This window comes from Cnephaeus nilssonii, assembly GCF_951640355.1.
Source record: "Cnephaeus nilssonii genome assembly, chromosome: 4".
Classification (NCBI taxonomy): Eukaryota; Metazoa; Chordata; class Mammalia; order Chiroptera; family Vespertilionidae; genus Cnephaeus; species Cnephaeus nilssonii.
Genome location: NC_137075.1, coordinates 89516534 through 89536219, shown reverse-complemented (window position 1 = coordinate 89536219; position 19686 = coordinate 89516534). Strand labels below are relative to the sequence as shown.

The 19686-nt window shown below is 54.8% G+C and overlaps 2 protein-coding genes across 5 annotated transcripts in view; both read left to right on the top strand.

Annotated features, from left to right (window-relative positions):
- The window catches only part of POMT2 (protein O-mannosyltransferase 2), a 41143-nt gene extending 31412 nt beyond the window's left edge, over positions 1 to 9731 (top strand). The window contains exons 16-21 of one of the 2 annotated variants that reach the window (XM_079769219.1): positions 2679 to 2750; positions 3033 to 3092; positions 3175 to 3280; positions 4243 to 4383; positions 4495 to 4609; positions 5443 to 9731. In XM_079769219.1, the coding sequence (XP_079625345.1) occupies positions 2679 to 2750; positions 3033 to 3092; positions 3175 to 3280; positions 4243 to 4383; positions 4495 to 4609; positions 5443 to 5548 (600 nt within the window). In that variant the 3' untranslated portion in view covers positions 5549 to 9731. The remainder of the gene's footprint in view (positions 1 to 2678; positions 2751 to 3032; positions 3093 to 3174; positions 3281 to 4242; positions 4384 to 4494; positions 4610 to 5442) is intronic. The other variant, XM_079769218.1, reaches the window with a different exon arrangement.
- A 1783-nt stretch (positions 9732 to 11514) lies between these two features.
- On the top strand, positions 11515 to 16387 carry NGB (neuroglobin). Of its 3 annotated transcripts, XM_079769224.1 has the most exons (5): positions 11917 to 12129; positions 12247 to 12321; positions 13084 to 13195; positions 13750 to 13869; positions 15293 to 16387. In XM_079769224.1, the coding sequence occupies exons 2-5, from the start codon at positions 12293 to 12295 to the stop codon at positions 15425 to 15427; spliced, it is 396 nt and encodes a 131-aa protein (XP_079625350.1). In that variant the 5' UTR covers positions 11917 to 12129; positions 12247 to 12292; the 3' UTR covers positions 15428 to 16387. The 3 variants fall into 3 exon arrangements, with proteins under 3 accessions (XP_079625348.1, XP_079625350.1, XP_079625349.1); XM_079769222.1 differs by lacking the exons at positions 11917 to 12129; positions 12247 to 12321 and adding an exon at positions 11515 to 11798; XM_079769223.1 differs by lacking the exon at positions 11917 to 12129 and having other exon boundaries at positions 12224 to 12321; positions 13124 to 13195.
- The last annotated feature ends 3299 nt before the right edge of the window (positions 16388 to 19686 follow it).

The window sequence follows — 19686 nt, the reverse complement described above, 5'->3', positions numbered from 1 at the left end:
AACTCATTTAATACTTACTGCAGTCCTATGGAGATTATTGTTCCCGGTTTACAGAGGCGGGGACTGAGGCGCAGAGATGAATACCTTGCTTAGAGTCACACAGTTAAATGTGGGAGGCAGATCCAGGCTTCAAAGCCAGGCTGGCAGGCTCTCCGAGTCAGTGCTAGCCCCACTACCTTCCTCTGGCTCGAAGTGATTCTCCAGGCTGATCAGGTGGCAGAGCCCTGAAAACCAGTGTCCTCGGTTGAAGGGTGACAGTACATTCCATCATATGAAGTTATGATCAATTAAAATGAAGAGCTAATTTGAGTGTGTTGTTTACACGCAGCAAAAAATCCCAACCATGAGCGACTCCTGTTCCAGACAGAGACAAACCATTAGGGGACATGGCTTGTTCTTTTTAAGGTTTTTAAGACTCATTGTTTGTGCTCTGTATCATTAGTAGCTGACAGCAGTTGTAGCATCAAAGGTTTAAAAACAATTGAGAGAGGAAATCCTTAAATTGAGAAATTCTACCCACTAGCTTAAATTCTCCCCTGTGGTTGGAGAAACCCTGCTGCAGTTTTGATGTTTAGGGGAAACCCCTTTACTCTGGCTTAGGAGAACCGGTATTCTGTAGGAACGATGTTGAAGAATCACTGTTTCTCAGCCCACAGGGTTGCAGAGAGGTATAGCAGTTGTTACTTCCCCCTGTGAGCCGATGTCAAGTGGACTTTCCTGGAAGTGATTATAGAAGCAGTGTCAGTAAATACAGTTGACTTAAATCACCAGATTAAATTTAAAAATTCAAATTTTGTCATTTCTGCACTTTGGCAGGTGATGAGTTGACAGCAAGCAATCCCTGGGTCACTTTCTCTCTGCCTCTCTGCTTGTAGCTGTCACTTTGGCCTGAGGACATAGCTGCTTTCAATACGTGTCTGTCAGTCAAAGTATCATTCTGGGTCTAGGTAGAATTTTAAGACTAAATCTAAATAGTCTTATTTCCTTTTTCATCATTGAAGAGTTAGAGTCCAACAAGAAAAGGGACCCTTATTTTATTATTGAAGAGGAGGAGTCCAAGAAGAAAAGGGACATAGGGGACTTACTCAGCCGATGCAGAGTCAGAACGGGGAGAGAGACCACAATAGTCTAGACCACAGAAAGTGCAGGGGAGAGGGAGGAGGGCCTAACGCTGGGCGGGAAAGGCTGCCGTGCCTGGTGAGGTTAGCTGGATCAAGTCCGCTCTAGGTTTTAAGCAGAGAATAATGGACAAATGCATATGCCTATACTGGTTACAGATTTTTCCTTCTTTCAATTTCTTGATTTAGTAAAGAAGCCAAATTTCTCAGAGTTTAATGTAATGAGTAGGATGCCCTTGGCTTATTATAGTTCTGGCTGGAGTCCCTGCACAGGACAGCGCACACCAAAGACTTCTCCAGCCCCAGAGGCGGTAGTGCCGAGCTGGAGAAACCCTGACCTGGCCCAGAGCACCTGACTCCTCCTCGGGAAATGCCTTCTCAGTGGGCCCTGATGATGAGGCTGAAGCCAGTCCTGGTGGTTAGCACCCAGGATCCTGATCCTTTTCCTTCCTGTTTAGCAAAGGCCAGGTTTTGCCATGTAGACACAGGCTGTTGGATATTCTTGGCTATTGATTAAAGGAGCTGAGTCCCTCGGGATAAGTGTGCATTCTCAACCGCAGTAATATCACCTCCAGTGGGTAAAATGTGTTCTTGAGGGCAAACCCCCCTTAACTTCGTAATGTATAAAGCACAGGTATTCATCTATAATAATAAAAGTGTAATATGCTAATTAGACCAGACAGCCAAATGACCTTCCGGATGAAGCCGTGGCAGCAGGGGCCGAGGCAGAGGCAGTTAGGGGCGATCAGGCAGGCAAGCAAGTGGTTAGGGGTGATGAGGCAGGCAGGCAGAATGGTTAGGGATGATCAGGCAGGCAGGGAGTGGTTAGGGATGATGAGGCAGGCAGGCAGAGGGGTTAGGAGCAATCAGGCAGGCCAGCAATTAGGAGCCGTGGTCCCGGATTGCGAGAGGGTGCAGGCCGGGGCTGAGGGACACCCTCCCCTCGCCCCCCCCCCCATGAATTTCATCCCTGTGCTCGAATTTCATGCACTGAGCCTCTAGTATAGTTTATAAACAGATTTATAGTATAGCTGTGATATTACAATGTCATGGTGGGAGGTGTTTAGAAAAAAAAGTCTGAAAAGTATGTGAGGGGCAATGATTTAAAAAGTTGAGAACACTGGTCTAAAGTAAAAATTTCAAAGTCCAGGAACTCATCAGCATTCCTGGGTTTGTGTTTGAAATTGGCCTTCCAAAGGGACAAGTACGTCAGCCCTGGTTTTATGCCCCCTCCTCATTCTCTTGACACCTATCTTTGGTCTGCAAGATGGGTCTATGTTTTGTGCCCATAAGAAACAAGTCCCTCGTTCCTCTCTCTCTCAAGCAGGGAGGTCTGACTGGACTGTCTCAGGAGGGAGTTGGAGGCTTACCTGTTGGGAGAAGTGAGGCGATGTCGTAGGCAGGTGGACAGTGACCCAGAGTGAGCACCAGGTTCTTCCTCAAGGGAGAGAGGAGGGAGGGCTTCTCCTGATACTTGGCCATTACCAGAGAATCTGGGCCGCACACTTCTGTCCGCCCTCGATCTGTCTTGACCAGCTTTCCTCTGCCACTTTCCTGCAGGGGAACAACGGCCTCAAACCCAAGGACAATGAATTCACATCCAAACCCTGGCACTGGCCTATCAACTACCAGGTAGGCCCGAGGCTAGAGCTCCTCCCAGGAAATGGAGCGAAGAAAGAGACTTGGTGGAGGTGGGGTGAGCTGGGGACTGGATGAGGCCTCACGCCTGACATGGGGTGGCCAGGACGGGGCTCTGTTCTTCCCTGGTTCTGCCCTGACTTCCCAGAGAGCTCACATGCTGAGCCTCCCGCCCAGGCTCCGTGTCTGTGAAAGGTGACCAGTCCCCTCATCCTGGAACCTGTACAGCGGGGATGAGCCGGGCCCCAGATCAGCAGTGTGTTCTCTGCTCCGCAGGGCCTGCGCTTCTCGGGTGTCAATGACACGGACTTCCGAGTGTACCTGCTCGGCAACCCGGTGAGTGCCGCACGTGCCCGGTACAACCTCGGCCAGGCCTGTGAGAGCGCAGCTCTCCTCTCACCCTCAGTCTCACTTCCAGGTGGTTTGGTGGTTGAATCTGCTGAGCATTGCCCTCTACCTCCTCTCAGGGAGCATCATTGCCGTCACTGTGCAGAGAGGGGCGCATCTGCCTGCGGAGGTTGAAGGTCAGGTCCCTGGGCCTCTCCCTCCCTGACCTGGCAGCTGGCAGGAAGCCTGCAGTCAGGGGAAGGCCTGCCTGCTGATGGGCCCCTCTTTCCCTTCTCCTTTGCTTTTTAAAGCTCACAGTCACTGAATGCCTGGTGCCATGTTAAACACACATCCTCCCAAAAACCTTACAGGAGCAGACCCCTGACTGGTCTCTGTCCTCGGATCACTGCCCTATTCTATGGACTAGGAAACCGAGGCACAGGGGTTAAGGAACTTGTCCCAGGACATGTGCTAATAAGTGACAGAGCTGAGGTTCAGACCCAAGCAGCCCGAGTTCAGAGTCTTCACTTTTAACCTCTGTGCTCCATACAGAGCTGCTGTCTTTCTCTTCTGCCCACTCTTGTTCCGTGGCCCTGTCCTCTAGTGGGGAGAGAGGAGCCCCAGGGCACTGTCTGTGGGTTCCCATCCTAGTGCTGGTCCTGGTAACTTTAGCTGCCAGGCCACGGGCCACAGCATCTAAGACATTCACCTGGGCTGCTTTGGCCTCTGCAGCTCCCTGTCTGAACAGCCAGAATCCCAGACTCCCTTCTGCCCCACCTCCATCCTCCTCTCTGACCTCACCTTGGCCCTGTCTGCTGCTGCAAACATCTGTGTGGCAGCAAAGATGTGGGCAGTGGAGGTGGGGGAAGCTGTCTGTGGGGTGTGTAGGATTTTGGTTTCTTTAGGGGTGTTTGGCACCCCTGCTGTGGGTGCGGAGGCCTCACCGGGCTGGGTGGGTGGCGAGCAGGGCTCTTGAGTGCCAGCTGCTCCTCTCCTCTGCCAGCTGCTGGAGGTGTTGGGCTTGGTCCAGGTGAGGGAAGGAAGGCCCAGTAGGTGAGGTGGCCTATTTATGTCACACAGCAAGGATGGGGCAGAGCTGGGCTGGAGCCCAGGATCTCCGCCCCTCCCTGGGCTGACTGGGGCTGTGCTTCTTGGGCAGGGCTGTCCCAGGTCCTGCTGCGAGGAGGCGGTCAGCTGTTGCTGGGCTGGGCGCTCCACTACTTCCCCTTCTTCCTCATGGGCCGGGTCCTCTACTTCCACCACTACTTCCCAGCCATGCTCTTCTCCAGCATGCTCACAGGTCAGACCGCCACCTGGACTGGGACGAGGGCGGGCGGGGCAGGGAGGAGGCCGCTATGGAGCAGCAGGGCCATCCCCGACAGGCTGTGCCAGGTTTCTGTCCTCTCACTAGGCATTCTGTGGGACACTCTCCTGCGGCTCTGTGCCTGCGGCCTGGCTGCCTCTTCTCTGGCCAGCGGCGTCCACATCGGGGGAGTCCTGAGCCTGCTCCTGGGAACTGCCTACAGGTGAGCCTCCCCTGCACGTCCATTGCTGCTCCCCGGCCCCACCCCGATGCCTCAGCCCTGGGTGGATTTTAGAATCCCCTGGGTACTCTCCATGGGTGCTGGTGCCTGCGCCCATCTTCAGACGTTTGATTCACTCGAGCCCAGTTTGGGCCCGTCAGACAGTTTTCAAAGCTGCCGGGTGACCCTAGTGTGCAGCCACCTAGGGGAAGCATGGGGCCAACCTTTGCATTCTTTCCTATGCCCGTGGTTCCCAGCCTTGTACCACAGGCACACCTGGAGGGGGCGCCTCTTCCGTCCCAGTGGCTCTCTCCTGGAGCAGCGCTCAGTGGGGTGAAGGAGAGGGTGGGTCTAGGGGTACAGGGTGGGTGTGGCTCAGAATAACTGGAAGGAGGGTGTTGCTTGGAAAGCCACGCCTCTCCCCACCTTGCAGGTCTCACAGATCCCCTGTTGAGAGGCATTGGCCTGGAGGGGGCCGGGGGCAACATGAAAATGTGAACAGGGAATGGTGACCTGTGACCTGAGAGCATTTCCACGTTTTGACAAATACTCTGGGCCAGACAGCCCAGGAGCAGACCCCTGACTGGTCTCTGTCCTCGGCCTCTGGGGAAGAGCCCTTTCCTGTACTGTCACTAAGGCAGCATCTATAAGGTCACAGGCTACAGCCGCCCGAGGGCCGGCGAGCTCAGGCAGCGCTGGGGCTGACAGGGAATGGGTGTTGTAGGTGAGGAGATCTAATGAGGCCGGCAGGAGGAGCTGCATTTCACAGATCTGTAGGGCAGTTGGCTGCTTGTCTCCGCAGATGCCAACTGCCTCCTTCTGATTCTCTCTCACAGCTTCTACCTCTTCCATCCTCTCGCTTACGGGATGGTTGGGCCCCTAGCCCAGGACCCACAAAGTCCGATGGCAGGACTAAGGTGGCTGGAGTCATGGGACTTTTGAAGCCACAGCCTTAGTCCTGGAACCTCCTGGGGACAGCCAGCTGTGCAGCCAGTCCCTGAGCCCTCCCAGCTGTGGAGGAAGCTGCCCGAGGAGCCTGAGGAATTCTTTCGCCTGCAGGACCAAGCTCTAGGAGCAGACCTGGAATCTGACCCAACGCTAGAGGGTCACAGCTGTGTCTGCAGATTCCACTGCTGGGGATGGCTCAGCACTGAGGATGTCTCTCAGGCCGTTGCCCCACATGTGCAACATGAGGAGGGATGAGTGTGCGAGAGTGGTGGGAGTGCGGGAGGGTGAGGGCACGTTTGTCCAGGCACCTGTGGAATATGGACTGTGGCTGCGGACAGCTGTGTCATAAACTCAGAGAGAGTCCAGGGGTACAGTAGTTTTCTCTGGTATTTTTTTGACACTGGATTTGGTTTGTAAGTAAGACCCAGCAACAATTCTCTGACCTCCAAGAGGGCTGAGAGCCTGGCCCCATCTTGGGACTCAGCAATGGCAGAGCAGAAGGGACTGGCGGAGCTGTGCTGCCCTCCTCACAAACGAAGTGCGGCTGCATGTCCCGAGCTGCTTCTCCGCGTGGCTGCTGATGGGGCATCTCCTGTGTGGCAGCAGGTGGCTGGACTTCCTGCCTGCAGTGGGCACAGGAGTGGCCACAGAGCGAGGCAGCCGAGGACTCGCCACATCTGAAAATGTCACATGATGAGATTGACGGGAGGAATGGCGTCCTATCCTTGGCTGCTCTGTGCTCCAAGGCCCTGGGGATTAGAGGTGGTTTCTCGCTACCCATCCTCCCCTCTGTATCCAGCTGTGATGACAGGACAGATGCGTTCTCCTGGTGGCTGGGAGAGCCATTGGGCCCCTTGCTGAGCAGCCAAGGCAGATGTGTGGCCGGGCAGGTCTGTGTGGTGCTGGGCGGGGGTCACTCACTAAGTGTTCCCTACTTTTACTTCTCGAGTCCTCCCCTGCTGACACCCTCTACCACTCCTTTTCACTTCTCTTTCTCTGTCTCGGTGTCAGCAATCTCTTCCCCCCAAAGACCCAGAGCACCTAGAAATGCATTAAAGCGTCACCTTTCTTACTTTGAACCCCAGCAAGAAGCTCAGAGCTGTTCACTTGCTCCCCAAGTAAAAGGGATTAAGAAAGCCCTGGGGTCCCAACTGAACCAACCCGAGGCCAGCCTTCCGCCTGCCTCCCTCCTCCCAGTGCATGACAGAGTATTTATTTTGTCTCAGAGGACTGTGATGCTTCAAGGTTAATGCCCAATCTGCCACACTCCATCTTCCCTCCTCTGTAGCCCCTACCAATTCTGACAGGGTCAGAGCTCTTTAGAGCATCTTCGGAGGCGGTTGCCACGGAGACTGGAAATTGGTCCTGGGGACAGGCTGTGCTACCTACTGGGTGATGGGAAGGGAAGCTTCTGGCCATGCTTGGACGTTCAGACCAACCATCATTAATGTTAATAGAGGAAATAAAGCAACATCAAAAGCAAGGCAGGTTTGTTAATTAGATCTGGGGCCTGGTGACCTCCCTCTCCCAGGGCTGCAGCCCTTTTGACTTCCCCCAGCAGGAAGCACTGCCTGTGTGCTGAGTCTGGGCTGCTGGCTTAATTGCATTTCTGGAAGGGAAGGAGAACAGGGATGGAGAAACCTCTGCTCGCCCTTTCACCCTCCCCTGGCCCTCCCCTCTCCCATAGGTGGATTTGGTTTCTTCTCAGCTGGGTCAGGGCAGCCATCTGGGGGGCTCTCCTGGAGGTAGAATGCAGGAGTCTGTGCTCGGCTCCTAGTAAAGAACAGTGGCCCACAGTGACAACCAGGAGGTGGCTGATGTTCCTGTGCCTGGTGTTTCCTGGTAGGAACTCGTTGGAAGGGAGAGCTCTGAAGGAGTCGGAGGGGCAGCCACTCTGAGGGTGAGGAAGGAGGAATCTCAGGCAGCTCCCTGCCCATCTCTCCTGCTGATTAGGCCACATGGGGGACAAAGGGCTCCTCTGTCTCCTCCACTGCTTTGCCAGGGTGGGAGAGGGAGACTTGTCTGCTCACCCCCTCCTCTGTCTCTTCCCAGCCTGGTAGACACTCCTCCGGGGACAAGGCCACATGGCTTGATGCAGCTTCAAGTGCTGCGGTTCTGTTGCTGGGAGATGCGGGGAGAGGGGCTGTCAGGTGGTGCTTTGAAATGGCCTCCAGCCCCCAGGAATTGGCAGATGTGACGTGTCCCACACACTTGCTGGTGGAGAAAGAAGACATTGGTTAGAAGACCAACCTCCAGCCAGCTTCTTGAGCCACATTTTAAAAAAAGTTTCCACAGATAATCAGAGGTCACTTATTTTTGTAATAAATAGCTGTTATTTTGAATGCCATTGTTCTTGTTGCACTTGATTGAATCTGACTCGCCCTCTGGCTCCTGGAAAGAGGAGAAGAATGTTTTTTTAAATTTTTTATTTTTTTATTGTTGACAGTATTACAGATGTCTCCCACTTTCTCCCAATTTGCCCCCCTCCACTCACCCCTGCCCCTACCCAGGCCTTCCCCATACTATTGTGTTTTCAGTGTGAGAACCATTCTGTTGTGTCTCATGTCTGGTCTGAGGCCATTCTAATTCCAGCAGAGGCCCTGGGCTGGGCAGGGGAGCCTGATTTTACCCTGGGGGGCATTTGGGCCCTCCCACTAATAAGGTTACCTGAGTAATGTGGGTTATTTTGTTTTATATAAATTTATTTCAAAGTACCTAGGAAGCTGGACCTGATTTTTTTTTTTCTTCTTTCTTTTAACTTGCCCACGCCAGTATAGAAAAGAGGGAGAAAAGCAACAGTCCACGACTTCTGAGGCAGCTGAGCGGCCCAGCATTGTAGCAACTTCCATTCTGCCCCCATCTTGACGGGTTTTCTGTTTTCAGGAGTGATATTAAGGGTCCAAAGTAGGTGAGAGCTGATGTGTTGGACAGCAGATGGGGGTGAGATGGGGAGGGTTAGCACTGTACTGTGAAATTGGGGGCTTCTGGGCTAACTGACCACCCCCCTCTTCGGACCAAGAGTGCCATGCAGACCCTCGGGAGATGGAAAACGCTGAGGGCAGGTAGGTGAGAAGAGGACCGAACACTTCCTGACTGGCACAGCTTAGTTTACCAAGTCCCGACATCTGGGACCCTTGTCCCCATAAAGGCCCAGTGAAGTCATTGCTGGTTTTCTCCCCATGAGAGATTAAACTACTGGCCTAAGGTCCCACGATGAGTGATTCGTGGAACTTGGCCTAGGCACCAAGGTGGGCTTTTTCTGCTTCTCCAGCCTGGTCCCGGGGCTGGGAGCACCTTCCCAGAACAAGCTGGCAGACCTGGTCCGGTGTTTCCTGGTGCACCCAGCCTCTGGTTTCCGGGAGGGAAAAAGCCCCGATTTGTAGCATTTGCCAATTTTCATGGTGTAAATACTCCTACCATGTCCTGCCTCAGGTTACCAACCTGATGCCACTGTAGGAGTTGGAAAGGTGCAGACACTGGGCTCTCACAAGCTATCTAAGGAGCCAGTTCCAGTACACCCTTGACCCAGACCCAGTGGCGGCTTGGTCTGAACTATGGAGATACCTTTTGGTCACAATACCCTAAAGTAAGGGAGGCTGTGGAGCATGGAGGCCTAAGGATGGGCCAGAGTGAGACCTGAGGTCAAATCCTGGGCCTGCCACTTACTATGATCTCGCGTTAGTTATTTAACCTCTTTGCCCCGTTTCCTCAATGGTAAAGAGGGTATAACAAATAGTACCCACTTTGTAGCGTTATTGTGAGGGTGAAAAGAGTTCATGATGGGAAAAAAAAAGATGCAAAGTGCCTTGTAAGTGTTTGGGCATAAATGCCCAATAAATGCTAGCTCTTTATTATTGGTGGTAGCTGACCCCAATGACAGCACTGGCTCCAGAGCAGAATCTGAATTCCTCATTAGAACCTCCTGCCCCGATCATGGGCAGATGCGGGGCGGGGAGGGGAGCCCCTGTGACTTTTCCCCAGTCACTCAAATATGGATTCAGACCCTCCATCTCTGGTGGGAATGCACTTCTTTGACTGCTTGGGCCCAGCCAGATCCTCGGGCCTTTTCTCCAGGGGAACAGAGGTGAGAGTGCACCCAACCCTCCCCCGCCTCCTCCTGGTCCGAGAGAGGCAGAGGGAGTGCTGACTTCACCACCTACGTGCTAAGGCCCTTAACGCATCAGACCCCAGGCCCTGTTCCACAGAGAAAGGCCAGAAGGGTCCCGAGTGTAGACTATTGCCAGGACATGTAAACTGGGTGTAGTGGGAAACTTTCGAGGAGCCAGGTGGCCTGCAGGGAGCACTGGGCATCTGGGCACTGAAAGAAGGTAAAGGTCGCTGGAGACGCGACCTTCCCTGTGACCTGCTGTACCTGGCTGCAGGGCCACGGGGTGCCATTCTGGAAGACTAGTCCCTGAGCGCCCTGGCCTTCTCCCCTCAGCCTCCCGTCCCTTTGTGCTCCTACGTGGGGCGATCTTAGACTCTAGGACACAAGCCAGGCTGCCTCACAGCCTTGCTCTCCTGCTCCAGCCCAGAGAGCCGAGCTGTGTGGAGAGACGGGGGAGAGAGGACTAGGGGTACTCAAACTCCTGGGTCCTTGGGAGAGGGAGAGCAGCTGGATGGGTTCATCGGGCTCGGCTGGATGCAGGAAAGGTGAGTTCTGCTGAGGCCCTTCATCCTGATTTAGGGCCAGAAGGAGAAGTTCTAGAAGGCAGGGACTCAGCACTCCATGCCTAACACAGGGCTGGCCAGCCGTGGAGCTGCAGCCTGACCATAACTGATGGCCCCAGAGCACCCCCCACTTCGTGTCCATGAAAACAAAGGAGGTGGACTGAGAGGCTGGGTATGGAGACCTCAATACCCAGCCCAGTTGTACACTGAACACAGCTGAGGACACAGAGAAGTGGACAGCTGAGAGGAGTGGGCTCAGGCACTCGCAAATAATGATAAAAGGTGAGCAGTGTGCCTGCTCTCCCAAACCGGGGGCTTGAGGAACCTTCGTGATTGAAACAGGAAAGTTTGGGTCTAGTTGACAGGTGACAACTTTACACCCTGAATGGCAAGCCTGAGATGCTGGGCCTGAACTATTTAATAACATAAATAGTACTTCTACTTAACCTTTAAAAAAATCTATTAAAAATCGTGGGATGGCCCAGCCGGTGTGGCTTAGTGGTTGAGTGTCTACCTATGAACCAGGAGGTCACAGTTCAATTCTTGGTCAAGGCACATGCGGAGATTTTGGGCTCGATCCCCAGTAGGGGGCATGCAGGAGGCAGCCAATCAATGATTCTCTCTTATCATTGATGTTTCTCTTTCTCTTCCTCTCCCTTCCTCTCTGTAATCAATAAAAATATATTTTAAAAATCATGGGATGGTAGAACGTTCGAGTTTAACTCCCTCAAAGTCCACATAGGGCAATGCTCACAACTGCTGCAGCTGAGACCCACCCTGCCACACAGAACTGGGGCTGGAGCTGGAGCCCACAGGTCTCTAAGTATGGAGTCTCAGGAAAACCCAGCCTGGCTGGAAATGGCTGCAGTCAGGCCCTGTCCCTAAGGGTGAGTCGCCCTGAGGAGTGGGGGTGTCTCAGTCAGATCCAGAACCAGGGCAGAGGCACCCCTAGCCTCAGCCTAGTCATACAGGTAGCGGCCCTGGCATCCCCTGTGGCTGGGGAGGAGGGGAGGAGACCCTGTGCCAAGGGGGTGAGAACTCAAAAGCTTCAGGAAATGTTTGAGAGAGGCTTGTGGAAAGGTGGCTCATGCAGAGCCTGCCCGAGGCGATCAAATTCAATGCAGGCTCCATGATTTCTGTGCAGCTCTGAAGCCGGCACGGCCCATGCCACCAGGTCGTCTGGGCCAGAGCCTTGCCCAGAGATGCGCGCTTTGATGGCCGGAGGGGGCGGGGCCGTGGTTGCTTTAAAGCGCCCCCGTCGGTCGGCTCCGGGCTGTGCAGCGCGGGACACTCTCAGAGGCGCGGGGCGCGGGGAGCTGCTGCCGGAGCAGGGTCCCCAGAAGCGCCAGAGGGGCCGGCAGGGTTGGGGCGCCCTCACAGGGCTGCCAGGGGTGCGGCGTGGCCTCGTCGCGTCGGAGATGGCGGGGCACCTGCGGTGACGGTCTCGTGCCCAGAGGGTTCCAGCCTTGCGCTCCTGGGCGAGCATGGAGCGCCCCGAGCCCGAGCTGATCCGGCAGAGCTGGCAAGCGGTGAACCGCAGCCCGCTGGAGCACGGCACCGTCCTGTTCACCAGGTGAGGGTGGCCCTGAGCCCAGGGCGGGCAGGCACCTGGCCAGGAATGGGTTCCAGGTGGCTGGCCCGGCTCCAGAGGAGGGAAAGCTGACCGCTGCCTCTGCACCGGCGCCTCCCGATGTGCGCACAGGAGTTGGCCCAGCGACCCCTTCTTGCTTCCCGCGCCGCACCTCCGGCTCAGCGAGGCTCCCTGGGGGCGGAGTGGGTCCTCTCCGGAGTCTCCTTTCACTCGGGCCAGCAGACACCACCCCCGGCGCTGCGCCTCCGCCCTGGTTCTGCTCCTCCTGAGTTTGTTCCTCGGATAGTAACTCCAGGGGTGCCCACCGCTGCCAGTAAGGGAAACCGCCCGTACAGGGAGGGTGGGCTGGATGCCTGGCTGGCAGAGCATGGGGTCCAGGCCCCAGGAAAGTGCACTTCCACCAACTAACAGGAGGATGAACCTTTCCCAGGAAAAGACCAGGCTAGGACAGAGAGCCTCCAGGCAGGGGAGGACAGATGCCCGAGTCTCACCGCCCGGAAGAGGGGTAAGGGGGTGCCAGCCCCTAAGGGGGAGGAGGAGGCAAAACTTCAACCTCAGCTTGAGCCATCACCAATGAGGCACGGTTTCCTTCCACCATAGTTTTTCCTAAGCCAGCACAGAACTTCTGAGGAAGTTTTTGCAAACCCCAACCCCCAACCCCCCGCCCTCCACCCCTGCCTCCCCCCAAAGTGGAAATAAATTCACAGAGTTACCCAAAACCCAGATGCACCCTCTCAGATGTGGCTGAGAGCTTCTGCTTTGTGTCTCCCGGCTTTCCCCTGCTTACTCAGGCACCCTCCGTGGTTCCAAACTGTGTGACCCTAGGGAAGCTCCTTAACCTCTCTGGGCTTTTGTTTTCCTCCATAAAACGGGTAAGGAGTTCTTAATGCTATTATTATCATCGCTCTGAGCCCCCTCAGACACAATGAGACTAGGAGATGCTGACCCCAAAATGGGAAGGGTTAGGGGAGAGAGAGAGAGAGAGAGAGAGAGAGAGAGAGAGAGAGACTTTTCCCAGGCTTTCTGTTTGAGGATCCCTTCTTGCCCCAGTCCCCTCAACATGCTGGGTCCTATGAGTGGCCTGGGGACCCGTGTTCTTTCTAGGAAGGGGGTTCCGGCAAAGCTGGTGAAGGGGTCAGTACCAGGTTGGAGGGTATGCTGTAATTTACGGCCAAACCTCTGGCCCACCCCCACTCCCACGGTGGCAGCCAGGGCTCCCGGGGCTCTCGGGGCTAACACCCGGGGCTGACACGGGCCTCCCCCGCAGGCTGTTTGACCTGGAGCCCGACCTGCTGCCCCTCTTCCAGTACAACTGCCGCCAGTACTCCAGCTCCGAGGACTGCCTCTCCTCCCCTGAGTTCCTGGACCACATCCGGAAGGTGAGGGGAAGGACGAGCGGGGGTGGCCTCCAGGATCCAGCAGGCGCCTTCCTGGGAGAGAATGAAGAGCATGGGATAGAGAAAATGACCGGTTTTCTGCCCCAGGCCTGGGCTTACTGCCCTCCCGCTCCTTTCCCTCTGCGCTGAACTGCAGTCAGCCTGCTCCCCGCCCTGTGCTCAGCCAGCTGGTCCCAGCTCTGTCATTGCCCTTGGCCTTGTCCCTGGCTCCTTTAGAGGGTGCTGGCGCTCATCTACTAGGGGCCGCCTGCCTGTGAAAACCAAGCTGGGTTTTCTTAGAGGCTCTCCCCGGGCCTCAGTTTCCCCTCGTCCCAGGCAGACAACACTGTCCCGCAGGCGTGTTTAGGACTTTAAGCCTCTCAGAGGTTTCTCTCACCGTGTAGCGGCCGTCACACATTGAACACCTACTGTATTCAATATACAGACACAGGTTGCTTTTTCATTTCTCATGACTCTCTTACCTCCAGTCGGGACCCCCAGGTTCTGTGAGCAGGGAGATGGCTCTGCCTGTCTCACTGCCACCTTGGCCTTGACAGGTGATGCTCGTGATCGATGCTGCGGTGACCAATGTGGAGGACCTGTCCTCGCTGGAGGAGTACCTGGCCGGCCTGGGCAGGAAGCACCGTGCAGTGGGTGTGAAGCTCAGCTCCTTCTCGGTGGGTAGAGGGGCTCCTCTCTCTCCTGAGCTCCTGACCTGAGGCCACCACTCTCTCCCGGTCCTCCCTTATCTCCCCCTTCCTATACCCTCACACGACTAGGGCGAGGCACCTGCATCGGTTACACACGTGCTGTGTGATCCTGGTACTGCCTTGACCTCTCTGAGCCTCCAATTTTTCTTCTCTGGTGTGACTTCTCCTAGAACCATAGGACGTTAAGGAGCCTGTGGGATTAGCCGGTCTGCTCAGTGTTCAGTTCCTGTGTATAAGACCCTCTCAAACAAACAATGATGCCTAATTTCTCTGGGCTCATTGGGGTGGTCCTTCTGTGCCACATGGTGTGGCTAGAGCCACTCATGCAGTGCATTCAGGTGGAGCTCAGCTGGGGATGGAATGTCAGGGTGGCCGGGCATCCTCGGGGTCTCTCTCCCTGTGGCCTCATCAGCCGGTGGTCTGGCCCAGCTTCTGTCCAGAGCAGCAGCTGAGTTCTAAGAGGGAGTGTTGGAAGAGGTCAAGCCCGGCGTGCAAGTGCTCTTCCAGACGCTGCTTGCATCACTCTTGCTAATGTCTCATCTGGCTGACATCCCATCGGCCGAAGCCAGTCACACCGATGAGCCCAGTGTCAAGGTGGAGGATCCCTACTCAAGGTGGGGTTCCTTGGGGCACTGACGTGGCCGTCTACCACACAGTCCAGTCATCCTGCCAGGTGGTAGGCACCTTGAGGAAGGGACCGAGTTTGTCTGGTGCTCTCCATCTCCCGCGCTAGCACAGTGCCTGGTCTCCAGTGGACAGTCAGTAAATATTCGTGGAATAAATAAATCTTATTTTATTATGACTAAACACCAGAGCCATTATTATTGTTGAAGGCTTACTGTGCGCAGATGCTATACTAAGCTTTTTATAGATGACCTCATTTAATCATTTCAACAACCCAATGAGTCAGAACTTTTTTTTTACTTTCTTGGTTTAACTGATGAAGCACCTGAGGCTCAGAGAGGAGACATACCTTGCTCAAGGTCACAGTTCATAAGTGGTGGAGTCAGGAAGTGAACGGAGGCCCCGCTGGTTACAGAGCCGGGGCTCTTCACGCCCCGAGTGCCCCCTTGCAGAGGAGGAAACAGGCCTGTGGGCAATGGCTCTGCTTGGCCTGAGCTGGGGGTCCCAGGCAATGCCTCCGCCTCACTCCTGGGGTGGTTTCAAGGCTGGCAGTGGGGTGAAAGGCTTTGTTCACGTTAAGGGGGAAAGTGGGTACAGTGTGGTACCCAAGGATTGGGGCAGAATCCTGCTCAGAAAGCACGAACCCTGTGCAGGAGAGAGGAAAGGCCCGGGAGCCCTGCCCAGCCCCAGGCCTCAGTTTTCTCACCTGTGGAATGGAGTGATGCCTTCCTGCCTGTGAATGACAAGGTGCTCCTTGCCTCTGCAGACGGTGGGCGAGGCCCTGCTCTACATGCTGGAGAAGTGCCTGGGCCCCGCCTTCACACCAGCCATGCGGGCAGCCTGGCGCCAGCTCTACGGAGCCGTGGTCCGGGCCATGAGTCGAGGCTGGGATGGCGAGTAAGAGGCAGCTTCTGCCCAGCGGCCCCCACCTGGTGGCCTTCCTCTGTCTGTCTGTCTGTTGGTCCGTGTGTGTTGTAGCCTTGTCCGCTTGACCCTATTGCAGGGGCGATGGAGCAGGGCTGGGTCCCCGTCCCACCCCCACTTAAGTACAGAGCGCTGTGCCTTTCCTTTAGGACAGGGCTTCTGGATTTCCCTGCACCCCAGTGGCTTCTTCCCTGCCTCCTTCTCTCCCTCTGGGGTCCCCTCTTCTGCCACGAGGAGGAGCAGCACTTTAGGGGCATTGGTGTCCTGGAGCCGGGGAGGTATTGGGCTTTGAGAGACGAGGCTCTTCTGTCAGCCACCGTTCTGGGGTGAGCCTGGGCCCAGTCGGGGCGTGGGATGGCCGAGCTCCAGGCACCTTTTGAATGCTTTCCTCTCCCAGGGTGTTTGCTTTTCACAAGGAAAGGGAGGACGGCTTTAGCCTTCATGGTGGAGTCACAGGCAGGTCAACAGGAGAGCCGCTGAAGGGACAGGGGACCTGGCTCGTGAGGGGCTCATCGGGGTCTCGGGGGCCTACTGAGATGTCACTGCAGTGTCTCCCCTCCCTCACTCAGCACTCTGGTGGCAGCTCCCTTACCATCTCTCTGCAGGAACCAGCTAGCCAGCCAGGGTCGGGTGGGGCTGCGGGAGGCCAAGGAAGGAGGGGCCATTTCACTCGGAGAGACCTGAGTCCGGGCAGCTCTTCCCCACCACGCACCCCAGCAGGGCCCCGGTCTCATCTCCTGACCCTCCATTCTGCCTCTGCCCGCACCCAACGGTGGGCCCACCACTCCCCAGCTTTCATGCCCGGTGTGTGCCCGTACTCAGGTGGGTGGATGGATGGAAGGCAGTGTGAGAGGCCCTCTACCCTCGCCCTGAGCTGTCTGCACTTTATCTTTTGTTCTGTGCTGTGTTTGTGTAAACTCCTGAGGAATAAACCTCTTCTGTGTGCCTCTCTGACCCTCTGGGACTGGTCTTTTCTTGGGTGTCAGCTTGTACCAGATGAAGCTGCAGAGTGATGGATGTAGGACAGGGCAGGAGTTTGGGGTCAGGAGGGCCAATGTGAGAACAGGTAAAAAAAAAAGGGGGGGGGCCCTGGGGAAGCCAATGGTGGAGCTGGAGCTAGGGGTCTGTGGTGGAAACTGCCTGGCAGGGCACCAAATCCAGTTCTTCTTCCACCTGGGCATAGAGCTGGACTACGTTTCCCAGCATCCCTTGCAATTCAGTGGGTCATATGACCAAATTCTGGCTCATAGAATGTGTAGACATGTATGCTATCCCTAGACCTGGCCCCCCAAAACTCCTGCATGCTCCTCTATGCTCTGTCATCTGTCTTCTGGCTTGATGCAGACCTCACAGCGAGCTTGAGGACCATGTGTTGAATATGGCAGAGCCACTAGGTGAAAGGAGCCTGGGTCCCTGAATCACTGCTTGGAGGAGACAACCCATTAATCACAAGTGCCTGGTGGGGCCAGGTACTTCTCCAGGAGGTAGAGCAGGGACTCACCCGTTTTGAATTTTACAGGAAAGAAACATACACTACTATTGTGTTTGCACCATGATACATTTGGGGGTTGGTTTGTTACAACACATGCCCATGCTAATTCAGATCTGAAGTAGGTCATTGGTCAGGGACCTGGGAGCCCCCACCTGCTGGTGGACAAGGTGAGGCCAGGGAGAGGAATGGGCCAGATGCCAAGACAGCAGCAAAGGGCACCAAAGACTCTGAGGACGTCTTGTAGATCCTACTTGGAGGGGAAGGTACCAATCCCAGGGCAGGGATTTTAAGGACAGTAAATGAGTTAACCTGGAATGTACATTGGAGTTGAAGAGCAGGTGTGTGTGTGTGTGTGTGTGTGTGTGTGTGTGTGTGTGTGTGTTCGGGAGGCTCAGGCAGATAGGGGTAGAGAGGTAGCCAGGGCCTGGGGAGGGAGCAGCATTAAGAGTGGGCATATCATGAGTCAGAGAAAGACAAATACCATATGGTCTCGTTTATATGTGGAATCTAATGAACAAAATAAAATGACAAATAAAATAGAAACAGAGGCATGGATACATGAAACAGGCTGATGGCTGTCAGAGGGAGGGGGACTGGAGGCTGGATGAAAGAAGATGAAGGGATTAAGCACATATGACACAGACACAGACAACTGTATGGTGATAGCCAGGGGGAAAGGGGAGTGGAGGTGGGCAAAAGCGGGGGTGGGGTGGGGTGGTGACTGGGACGGAAAGAGACTATTTGTGGGGATGACTGCACGATGCAATGTGCAGATGATGTTTCGTTGAGTTGTACACTTGAAACCTGTATGGCTTTGTGAACTGTCACCCCAATAAATTCAATAAAAAAGGAGTAGGTATCATATCAACAGGTTTGGGGTTAACCCCCGACATGCTCCTGGCCTCCAAGGTGTGGGGTCCTAGAGCTGGGCTGTGAGTGGCTGCAAGGGCTGTACCCGGGCCACTATCCTCACCCTGAGGCGTCAGTTTTCTCAGCCAAGACCATGTTGCTGGTGCCAGCAGACCCCCAGCTCCCAGCCGGGCTCAGGTGGCCAGGCCTGCCAGGGGGGTGACTGCAGACAGTGGGTCTGGAGCATGTTAGGAATGCTTTTCCCACTGTGGCACCGAAAGCCTTTTTTCCTCGAGCCCCACTCTCCACGGAGAGAGGGCGTCCTCCAGGTGAGATCTGATAACAGCTCAGACTCAGGCCCACGGTTCTCGAGTGTTTGACACCCGCTCAGGTGACCGGGGTGACCTGGCTTTGGAAAGACCAAGCACTCTCCTCTGACCTGTGTCTTAAGCCATCCTAAGCATGATTGCTTTTGCTTTTTGCCTGTCTTAAAGGCTACCCTTCTGTTTGTGCACGTGTGCATGCATGTGTGTGTGTGTGTGTGTGTGTGTGTGTGTGTGTGTGTGTAGTAGTAGTTCCTTCCCTTTCTCAGCCCTGTAATCCCCTCTCTCCTGTATTCCTTCTCAGTTTATCATTCACCTGTCCCATCTTATGCAAAGAACTGCCTCGCCCTGCACCCCTCTTCTCTCCCCAGCTCCCACCCTGTTACTTCCTTTGTAGCAAAACTCCTTAAAAGAGTTGTCTTTCTTGGCAATTTTTTATTTCCTCACTCATATGAGCAAACGGGAACCTATTTCAACGAGGCTTTCATCCCCACCCTAATCTGTTCTAGTCAAGGCCACCAACAACTTTTATCCTGCGAAATTCAGGGTCATGGCTCAGTCCTCATCTTGCTCTTCTGCTCAGCAGCACTGGGAAGAGTTGATCACTCTTTCCTTTATTTTTAAATGTTTTATTATGGAAAAATGTTCACAACACAAAAATCAGAGCCTCATGAATCTCCATGTACCCTTCACCCAGCATCCATGGTGAGCACTCAAGATCTCCCCACCCCTTTTATTTGGCTGGAGAGTCTTACAGCAAACCCTACCTTCCTGGTCTTTCACCAGTAGAGTCTTCCATATGAACTTCTAGCTGATACATTTTTCACCTCTTAACCCATTCCATCAACACACCTACCCAGATGAACAGTATCTCCGCAACCTCACCTAATGCCCAGTGCATATTTGAAATCCCCTGATGTCTCAAAGATGTCTTTCTGCAGCTGGTTTGTTCAACCCAGGTGCAAGCAAGGGCCACCGACTGCATCTGGTTGTGTCAAACGTTTCATTCTCTACAGCCTCTCTCCCATCCCCCAGACCTTTGATTTGTGGGAGAAACCAGCTTGCTTGCCTAACGGCCTGCCCAGCATTCTAACTTGGCTGATGCTTCTCCGTGGCATCTTTGAACTCATTCTTCTGTGCCCGGTGTTTACTGTCAAGCGTGCGAGAGCCGGGGGCTCCCTCCTTCCTTTTTGAGTTCCTTCCTTTCCTGGCTCTAGGGACACAGGCTCTCCTGGTTTTCTTCCTTCCTCGCTGCGACTCCTCCGGCTCAGTCTTCCTTTCGGATTCTCCTCCCGCTCCCTTGGGTCTCCTCTGACCTCCACTTGCTCCCACAGAGGTCTCAGCCGATCCATGCTTTAAACTCCATCCATGCTGGTCAGAGCAGCCCACCCATCCTCGGATGCTCCAGATCTGTCCCCTGCATGCAGCTCTTTGTGCTCACATCACACCTCACTCCCAAGGAGCTTGGCCCGCATCCTCCCATCTTTGTTCACTCCCCTCCCCCTATCTTGCTTTATTTTTTCTCCAAAGCACTATCCCTACCTGACGTCCACTGTATAAATTCTTTTTTAA

What these genes read in the sequence shown, in the direction of transcription:
- NGB (XM_079769222.1), top strand. Translation starts at nt 11,710, where the DNA reads ATGGAGCGCCCCGAGCCCGAGCTGATCCGGCAGAGCTGGCAAGCGGTG. An exon ending in TCCTGGACCACATCCGGAAG is followed by an intron (nt 13,196 to 13,749) that starts GTGAGGGGAAGG and finishes TGGCCTTGACAG; the next exon opens with GTGATGCTCGTGATCGATGC. An exon ending in TGAAGCTCAGCTCCTTCTCG is followed by an intron (nt 13,870 to 15,292) that starts GTGGGTAGAGGG and finishes TTGCCTCTGCAG; the next exon opens with ACGGTGGGCGAGGCCCTGCT.